This window comes from Asparagus officinalis, chromosome 7, assembly GCF_001876935.1.
Source record: "Asparagus officinalis chromosome 7, Aspof.V1, whole genome shotgun sequence".
Classification (NCBI taxonomy): domain Eukaryota; kingdom Viridiplantae; phylum Streptophyta; class Magnoliopsida; order Asparagales; family Asparagaceae; genus Asparagus; species Asparagus officinalis.
The window spans coordinates 51,602,731-51,612,934 of NC_033800.1; the positions used below are offsets into that span (position 1 = coordinate 51,602,731).

At 36.8% G+C, this 10,204-nt stretch overlaps 1 protein-coding gene across 2 annotated transcripts; it reads right to left on the reverse strand.

Moving 5' to 3' along the window:
* On the reverse strand, positions 5,174-9,034 carry LOC109849393 (probable glycerol-3-phosphate dehydrogenase [NAD(+)] 1, cytosolic). 2 transcript variants are annotated; one of them, XM_020419216.1, is made up of 6 exons: positions 8,809-9,034; positions 8,048-8,724; positions 7,146-7,367; positions 6,422-6,669; positions 6,180-6,319; positions 5,174-5,517 (listed from the first exon to the last, which is right to left on the reverse strand). In XM_020419216.1, the coding sequence occupies exons 2-6, from the start codon at positions 8,706-8,708 to the stop codon at positions 5,394-5,396; spliced, it is 1,395 nt and encodes a 464-aa protein (XP_020274805.1). In that variant the 5' UTR covers positions 8,709-8,724; positions 8,809-9,034; the 3' UTR covers positions 5,174-5,393. The 2 variants fall into 2 exon arrangements, with proteins under 2 accessions (XP_020274805.1, XP_020274804.1); XM_020419215.1 differs by having other exon boundaries at positions 8,048-9,033.

Consider the following 10,204-nt stretch of genomic DNA (forward strand, 5'->3'; position numbering starts at 1 on the left):
ATGGGATTAAGCTGACGTGGCAAAAAATAGATCAATTTTTGTAAAAAAAAAAATGAGCCGATTTTGAAAATTAAAACTTATGCCAAGTCTGTTTTGAAAATTTCTCAAGGTTCAGCTGCTATATTATGGACACGTCAACCATGAGATGGCGCCTCTAATTCTTTTTCCAGTTGGCATAACTGAACTCCAACCAAGAATACCTAAGCTCATCAGTGGGTTGCATCAAGGACACCTCTCTAGCTGCCTTCTTACAAAATGAGAAGCAAGCAAAATGCCACACCTCACTGCCAATGATCATTCCAGGAAGATTTTGAAGTTTTTCCAAACATTCTCTAACGCTTGACGCGGACCGAGTAGATGATGTATTGGTGCTTCCGCTTGAAACAAGAAGCTGCACGAGAGCTTGAATGTCCTCTTTCAATGAAGTTGCACTCGAAACCTTCCTTCTTTTTCCCACTGCTACTTCTCATCCCACTACTAAAACTTCTCTTTGTATGCGAAGACGGAAGAAGAATGACACCATTGTTAGTAGGAAGTTGCACCTCATCCGTGTCACCACTACCCTCAGCCGTAGGGATCTCCTCGTTACGCTGCACAGGCTCCTCGTTATCGTATTTTTCAAACTCTTCATGCTCTATTGCAGTATATTTTTCAAACTTCTTCAACTTTTCATTTTCCTAGAAAACAATTAAAAAAAAAGTCACGAGCTTCAGTTTATCTTAACGTCGATAAGATTAGTAATTAAAGTAATACAAGTTAAAAACATTACCTTGATTTTGTTTTCCCACCACTCGTCAGTTGCCGCAATTGTGTTTCTAGTAGCACCCCACCCTCACCCCGACTCCCCTTTCCATTAGTTGCTCGAACAAGGTCCGATCAGACCTCATGGCACCCCAATGATTTTTTAGTTGTTTCCACGTGTATACCTCACCGGTCATCTTCCCCAACAATAACTCCCTTCTCCTAACCCATTTAGCAACGACTAGTTCCACCATGAAAGCTACAAAAACCCAAAAAACCATCTTAAGATGCTATCTGCATCATATATTCTCACCTGTGAACTAGTTTAACACCTCTCATCATGATTTCTAATTCAATTTATCTGTTAATAAAAGTTCTAGAGCTAATAGAAATTGTCACTATGGTCTGCAATGCAGGATTAGGAATCTAGGATGTACAATCAAGGTGAGAACAAAGGGCTAAAATTTTTTTGGGTGCCCACAATACACAAATTCTTCATATAAGTGATGTGACTAATTTGCATGGGTTGATGACAATAGGAATCTTTTGATGAAGATGTTTAAAGAAGAGAACTTGTTGTCAAAGAAAATGGATAAGATTATGATGTTGATGAAGACTATCATTTTTTGTTTTAGGGTTCGTTTATTTTGGTTAAATTTTTGTAACTGTGGTCTGCTTCGTTTGATGCTTTTGTAGCATTTTCTTTGTAATCGTGTAATGCGATGTAATATTTCCTACTTGATCAGTGTTAGATTGTATTTATATGAGTTCAGCTTTCTGTTGTGAAATTTTGTTTAGATGGGTTGATGACAACTATATTGTGGATGATGATAAGAAGAACAATGTGAAGAACACAATAAATTATGGGTTATTTTCACTTTGCTACCCTAGAGTTTACACAATGTTTGACCTTGATAACCCAAAGTTTCTTTTTAACACTATGATACCCAAAGTTCACACAAATTATAACATTGATACCCGAAAATTTGGGGTATCAAAGTGTCAAAAATAAGACCTTGGGGTAGCAAAGTTTGAAAATGTGTAAACTATCGGGTATCATAGTTCGGGAAAAAGAGCCCCTGTCTTCTAGTTCTCGAGCAAAATTCTCGCATAGATTAACAAACCTATCATATCTTGCACCAAAATTTTCATCACCACTTGACTACTCATTTAAATCAAAATGGGTTGACTTCTTCGCTAGATTTGCATTTTCTCTTTGGTGGATTTCTTCTTCTAGAGGACATTGAAGCCATCCAATTTACACTAGTCACAGACTCTATGGTTAAAAACATTTCAACCCTTTTCCTTGTTCAAATTATTCTTTAACACCCCCCATGAAGATTCCAATTGTTCGAATTGAACCAAAACTTTCTAATATTTGTTTCAGGAATTGCATAGAAGATTCCATTCGTTCTAACTGTTCAAATGATTCTTTTAACGCAAACACAATGTTTCATCTCTAAAATCAGCGAGAAACCATAAAAAGAAAAAAAAAACCGATATTTATGATTAAGAACAGTGTTAAACAAGCAAACATTAAGGGGGAAAAAAGAAAAAAAAAACAATTCTAAATCATAATATGCAATCCAGATTAGGGTAGTATAAGGCCACAAATTGGGGACAGTTGTAAAATGCCCAAATCAAAACGTAAAAACACTTAAATAGAGAGAAGAATAGGGAGAAATACAAACTATAAACCAAATTATCTATATCAAATTTTAAGCCCTAACAAAATCAACAAGCTTACCTTCACAAATCCGTTTGATCTTAGAGCAAAATACTCCAGCGCAGCACAAATTGGGGCGAGATTCAGCAAAACCCTAACCACGGACAACATTTTTTTTTGGGTGCAAGTGCGAGCGATCAATAGGCGGGAAATGAAGGACAAATTTTGAAAACAGACCCCTTTACAAAAATATTCCCAAAAAAAGACCCGTTTTCACTTTATTTTTAAAAAACGACATAGTTTCAGCCTTAGGGTTGAAACTGGGTCGGTTTTTGGGAAAAAAACTCCCAAACTTCACAGGAGTTCAACTCCCGTGAAGTTTTGTTTTGTTATGTAAAAAACTTCACGGGAGTCTAACTCCCGTGAAGTTTGGAAACTTTTTTCGTAAAAAACGATCTAGTTTCAGACGCAGGTCTGAAACTAGGTTGTTTTTTGCGAATATTTTCAAAACGGGTCTTTTTTGGAGAATTTTTTTGCAAAAGGACCTGTTTTCAAATTTTGCCCGGAAATGAAAGAAGGGGTAGGAGATAGCGGCTGAGGCCTGATGATAATTTTTGTAATTACCCAACATAGCTTACTATTTAACCATGGTTTGAACTTTATAAACAGAATGGGTAATGGGACTAACTTCAAGGTTGTCTTTGGCAAATACCCTGAAACTTGGCCAAAACTGATCCTGACCCAGTTCTAAACTAAACTGGTTTTCCTTTATTTCAGGAGAAGGTGGACTAAAACAAAATTTAAGGGCCAATTTCGACCTTAAGAGAACTGGGCCAATGTTAACCATGCTCTACCCAGGTACAATTCTTCTCAAAATGGAGCTAGGACCATATCTGACCCCATTTTAAAATTTTGCCAAACTACTGATACTGGGCCAGGATTAAACCTGGTCTAGTTTTAATAGAGTTTTGTGTCTAGAAGAGTTAGGCTAGAGTTGGCCCAAATTTTTTAGTTCATTGTAGAGCCTCTTGACCAGGGTAGAATTGAACCACCTCATACCCACTTCAATTCTAGCCTGGTTAAAAAAAATAAAACACGGCTGACCCAGTTTGAAGTGGTTTGCCAAAAAGATCCTAGTAGAATTTGGGTGACTAATATATCAGAATAATCGAGATGTTGGGACTAACATTAACAAACCGCTTTTTTTTTTCTTTTTTTTCCCCGGAAGGAAGAGGATTGCCATTTTCCAATCTTTTAGCAAGATATAACTCGATACAACTAAATAGATTTATAAATTAATCAATGGAAAATTTTTGCCCAAAAATTAGAAACCACCCTTAACTTTTGACAATTATCAGATAACCTCTAATAATTTCAAAAATAAGAAAACCCCCCTTAAGTTTAGGGTTATCAAAAACCCTCTTAAGATTTTATTAGGAAACCAACTAACAGAGTGTACTGCAATTATCACATGACTAGATAAAATTATGTAGGGAGATAATTTTGCTAATGAAAACTGTAGTACATGCTTTTCAGATATTTTCTGATAACCTCTAAACTTAAGGGTTTTTTCTTATATTTTTAAAGTTATGATGAGTTATCTGATAAGCATTCATAGTTAAGAGTGTTTTCTAAAATTTAACAAAAAAATTCACTAATCCCTCCTCTTGGTTTTAAACCATCTTTGATTTATCACTGATCTGAAGTATCATATTTACATCCCCCAGTACAATAAAAAGATTTTAGTTATCTCACCTATTTGTCATTGATGCTTTTGACAATATTCTTATTTTTTACTAATGCTGGAATAGTATCTTAGGTGTTGGGAGCTAAAATCAACATGATGGGTTAAAAAACAATGAAAGATAAGAAAAAAAAAAAACTTTAAGGACTTAACAGATTGAAATTATAATTTAAAGACTCCCTAAATAGGTATAATAATAAAGATTAGGGGAATTAATAGATCAAAGTTATAGTTTAAGGGCTTTCCAGAAAAACAGAGTAAAATTTAAGAACTCATGAGACGTACGTAGAGTTCGTTAATGGGTGTAGATTAATTGAGTTGGTAATGCGTGAGTTAATAATGGACCTGAGAATTTGTAAAATCATGAGAGATAAATATGTCTTTTAGTTGACAAACTTCATGGTTTATCATCCATCAAAAATTAAACTGCAGTATATTGACGCTAATTTCCAAAATTTGTGACTTGTGGACCACGTGACAATATGAAGTGCAACTTTTAGAAATACTAACTTAAAAAAATGGAGCAGGTATATACCTTCAGTTGTCTGTCGTCTGAATTTGGTAAATGCTATTAAATTTTGCCCTAAAGGACGAGACTGCCCGCCTCCATCAAAATTAACCCAAAGGAGAAAAAGATAGATATAGTTTATAATTAATACAACCAGTAAGAGTAGATGGCATTTAAAATACACATGTGACCGGCATATGAGAATATTCTTGTGAATATTCTCACTGCTGGCTAACAAAAGGTAACAATATGTACATTACTTTTACAAGTCAAGGTATATATATTTATTTCGTTTTGTAATTTAGGGTATAAAAGTTTCTTTTTTTTTTGAAAATATAGGGTATTTAAGTGCAACTAAGCCTAAATTGATAAGCGTTATGAAGGCTTGTGGCCAGTGTGTAATTTTTACGGTAGGGGTTTTTCTGAACTTGCACAAGTTGCTTTGGGGACAATACTAATGATATCAAGTTATATAAATCAGAATGAAGCATCTATTCATTTCTAACCACAAACCTTTACATAAGAAATGATGGATTTCCCATAAATTGTCAAGTTTCATAGGATTTCAAATATTAAGTTCAAAGGGCAGAACACCAACAAACAGATGCTATTCTTAACTAAACCAAGATTGAATCAATCAACAAGCCGTATGTTTAACCATGTAACCAAGATTGAATCAATCAAATCAAATAAATGACAAAACTTGCAAGACAAAGACTTTTTTCCCTCTCATCTCAGGGTTGACCGAGGAGCGATGGTTTGTAGAAAGCATGGGTTTGTGCTATCTCAATACGATCACGAGGATCATTTGCAGTTTCATCTCTTAATGCTTGTAGAATTCCCTCTGTGGAAAGCTCCCTGAAACATGAAATCATGCAAGTCTTAATTTTCTTGTAGGACCCTAGCAAAAAAGTATGTGTGTGTGTATACACACACATATATATATATATATATAGAGAGAGAGAGAGAGAGATATTCAATACAACCGTCACTTAAGTATTTAGGGTAAATTACAAGAAACCTCCTTGATTGATGCCCAACAGAGTGCGCCTTAATGAAGGCATGCAAAATCGTGGCTAATGATAAAAAGATTAGTTTTTAATTTTATACAATGATTAATTCTTCCCTTCATTTACTCCTTTAAAACCACAAAATTTGTGAATTCGAGATGGAAAATGCCCTTCCAAATGTCTGCGCAAGTGCAAACGTCTATTCAGACGTCTGAAGAACAAAACTCCATTGCAAAATTAACTGTTTGATTAATCGTGATAAATGAGGGGTTTTTCTGAACTTTTTGTGTAAGATGTGGCTTATTGAGAAACAAGGTGTAGATAGAGGGGTTTCTTGTGATTTACCCTTTAATTATACCCAAGTATTAATGCTTAACAAGGATTTGTTAGAATGGAATGCCTTTTGTGGACTTGGAAGTTAGTAGCATTGGCGGCATATGAGCATGTTCATATGTTTCTCCAACTATACAAAGATTTTAACCGGAAATTATAAGAGGAATGGAATCAAACCTTTTGATCAATATCTTGTATAATGTTTTAAGAATAGGGCACAATTCCACAGGAGCAACATGCTTGTTTTCTTCGGGATGCAAAACATTTAAGCTGGGTTGACTAAGGAGCTCATAAAATGCACCAACTGCAGATACACCCTGCAAAATTTTAGACAATCAGAGTTAAAAGGAATAATCAGCACAATTTATCAGACTAATATATTATGTTTATATTTGGATATCTTAGGATTGAAGAAAGACCTGAATCATTCCTTTTCCTTTGATGCTGTCTCCCATAGCGGGACTCAATTCTCCTTTGGCTAGCATTTGCCCGTACCAAGCATTACGACCTTTTAATAGGGTTACATAAGTATCAGCTAGCAAAGGGCCAGCAAGCCTCTCTGGCTCCTCTGCTAACAGATGAGTTATGAATATCATTTCAGAAGTACTATGTGCAAAATATACCGATTTGCTGGTAGCACTCTCATTGGTTAGTGCTGCTACCATTCCTGAAGAAACACAAGAGTTAGTCCTTAGGAAACAGCGACAATAATCACAAATAGTAAAGACTGATCCAGGTTGGATAGCATAATATGTGCCATTGTCCTCATATTTCCCCATATCTAAAATATGAGAGATAGTGATAGCTATTCATGTATTTATGGGTATGCATGCAAGTAACTGTATGAAGTGCATGTTTTGCAATTATGTAAGAGATCTGTGCAAGTTCAGCAATTGGTAAAAGCCTCATGAGTGATGAAAACTTTCGAGGGAAAAGAGGGGTCTGTGCCAAATATTTGAATGTCTGTAGACCCAAAGGTTCCCGTCTCCATATCCTTCGTGGTGTATATCTTGAATGTTTGTATGCAAAGGATGTTCATATGAACATTATGATGTGTTTGATAAATACCTCAGATGTTTTCATGCAAAAGGATGTTCTTCATGTTTCCATATGACTCGTCTAGTAGAAACCAAAAATACTTACCGGCACCAATAGCATAGACATTCTTCAGACCGCCCATAACTTCATGGGTAACCAGATCGCTATTATCCCACACAATGAAATGCGGCTGCCTTAAAAACTTTGCTAGAGGTTTCCTCCATTTCTCAGCTCCACATATTCGAGCATTCGCATACTCCTTATTATAGATCTCAGAAGCAATGTTTGGACCACCAAGGTAAAGTATATTCTCAATTGGGACTCCAGCTGCGAGGCAACGACTCATGATGTTACAAGAGATTATGTAGGATGTGCTAAGAGAATAGAGAACAATGATCTTGGCTGAACACATACGTACTTGATTATATGTTACACTTTTACAAGATAGTTTGGTCGACGGTTTTAAAATTTTGAACCAGGAGCATTTGGACATCGGAACTGTTAGCCATGCTCTAAAATTGCTTAAAAGAAAGAAACTCCATCCATATGCATCTAACTGACACAGAATGGATGGTCTCAGAGACCAATCTTATTTAACGCCTACAAAATATATGTTTTACCAAGAAATCATCATATGAATTAGCAAAGCAAATATCATCTAATTAAATCTTGACTGTCAATACATTGCTCAATAAAGGATGTAGGCGTGAATCTTTGGATTCCACCGTCAACTTATATGGTTCAAAACTTTGATCTAATATACTGACTACATATGTGAAGCAACGGAACGGGGTTATTGATTGGTTTCCCAAACGAACCATAATATATGAATGATCTTTATTAAATCACGGTTGTCAGTAAACTACTTGAGAATCAAATGGGTACCATGACTTTTGGTTTTGGTACAAAACTTATACATCCAACATCATGAATTGAGACTAAACTACTTAAATGTCTCTGATAACGACGAGAAGTGGGGGAGAGAGAGAGAGAGAGAGAGAGCTCACTTGCGCATTGGATCATCTGAGTAGGAGTCACAATCCTAGGCAACGGATCAAGAGCAGCCTCGATCCCCTTCGCCAAAGAGATAATAATCGGCACGCTGAGCCTCTCCTTCCAATACCTACTAATCTCCTCAAAGACCTCCCTGGTCTCCGTCGACGGCAACCCGTTGACGACGATATCCGCGTCCCAAACCGCCTCCTGCAAGTTCGTCACGACCTTCATCGGGCACAGCGGAGTCTCGATCATGTTCAAGCAGAACCCGTCCCTCAGAATCTCATCAGCGTACAGAACCCTGTCCCCCAACCTCCCCTCGACGTACTTCAGGTACGCGCATCTCCTGATCAGCCGGCGCAGCACGTCCTCCCTCGAATTGATCACCTCGAAGAGGTGCTCGGCGGTCGACCTGTCGACAGACCTCCCGGGCCTTCGCCAGATTCTGATCTGGATTTTGTCGCGGAACTGGCCGTAGGCGTCCTGGAGCAGGGCAGCGAAGACGCTGCCCCAAGCTCCGGCCCCAATGCCCACGATCTTCAAGAGGCTGCCCTCGGATTTGCTGAGGACTCGCCTGAGCTCATCGAGCTTTAGCTCAGCTGACCTGTGGGGGCCGTGGTTTGATCCGTTGGGGTGACCGGGGCTGCGATTGCCGTCCGTGCTCCCGACCATTTTCCCTCGAGAGTTACTGAGCCCAAATTGTTTCCAACGGTCAAATCAAATTAATGTGTTGCATAACAACGAGACTTGCGCGCAGTTTACTTTGTATTACCTCAAAACCTCCAATTCTCAATGAGAAGCCCAAACCCAACTCATCGGTTTCCCTTCGAATCTCACTAACTACCGGATCAAACGTTAATACTTGCAAGCAACTCTCAACCGCAGCACAAAGCTTTGTTAGCGCCGCTGGAGTTTGGGTGATCTAACTCACCAACATAAATTATAAAATATTCAACCGGAGCAAACCGCTTAATTTTAGCTCCGGAGTTTGATAGCGACTTAGGTACTAGATGATAATTGTTTATCTGGGTCCCATCCCCACTTTTATCTCCAATTAACGCCTCAAATGAGAATTGATATCGAGTTTTAAATGAAGACTTTCGGTGGGAATTAATCACGAGATGGGCATGCAGTTGCAATGTTTTTGGTCTTTAGGAATTAGTTTCACCCGCTCATATATTTACCCCGTTGTCGACCCAATATTGCACATAAATACCCTCAGATTGTTGTAGAATCGCTAAAAGTTACGGTTCAATATTCTTGGGTATGCGAACGTGAGAATTTCCTTCCGAAATGCTAATATATTAATTTTAGAACATTTTACTGCTAAACATTTGTTAAATAACTATTAAACCTATCTAAATCGTGTTTTAAGATAGAAATAGGGCATTGTTAAAAGTAGGTTTTTTGATAGGTTTAACAATGGATTTGATAATTAAAAAAAAGTATTTGAATGTCGAATGAGAATTTTCTTTTTTGTTGTTGGTTTGGGTGGGGGAGTTCTCACGTTTGCATATGTAAGGGCTCTAAATTAGAACGGTCAGAAACCTTATAATATTTAATTGAAGTCATTTACAACTGAGAGTGTTTATGTACCACATTGAGTAAAACAATGTGATACTTCAGTGTGATTTAGCGCTAGTTTTAAACTAAACTCAATATTGAGTAAAAAACTTTATGTTTACATCCATAGAAATTTGAAATTTTCTTTTTAGTACCCTACTTACACTGTAGGGACGTGTAAAGAAATGCAAATCTACGATACGTTTTCATTAATGTATTTGAATAACATCATATCCGCAATTGTATTCAATGAGAGGAAACAAATATGACGGGTGTTACATTTATATTGTTTTTTTAAACTGAGATAACGTGTTGAGTCACTTGAGTGATTTTGAGATGATCCATGTGTTTGGTCAAAACTATATATTTGAACTTATTTTCAATTTTAGAGTTATTAAACAAGTTATAAACTAAGATACTAAAAACTTAGTGAATACGGAGTGTGTTTACATTTTAATGAGTTAAATAGTCTAAGGACCTTACAAATAGCACCATTGTATAGCAGCAGAGTGTGCACACTACAAGAGAAATTATACACAGCTAAAGGACTCAAAAAGGATTAATTGTGGATGAAACAATGTAGTATTGTTGTTTTCAAATTAATA

What these genes read in the sequence shown, in the direction of transcription:
- LOC109849393 (XM_020419216.1), bottom strand. Translation starts at nt 8,708, where the DNA reads ATGGTCGGGAGCACGGACGGCAATCGCAGCCCCGGTCACCCCAACGGA. An exon ending in TCAGATGATCCAATGCGCAA is followed by an intron (nt 7,368 to 8,047) that starts GTGAGCTCTCTC and finishes GTTGCCTCGCAG; the next exon opens with CTGGAGTCCCAATTGAGAAT. An exon ending in AAGGAAAAGGAATGATTCAG is followed by an intron (nt 6,320 to 6,421) that starts GTCTTTCTTCAA and finishes AAAATTTTGCAG; the next exon opens with GGTGTATCTGCAGTTGGTGC.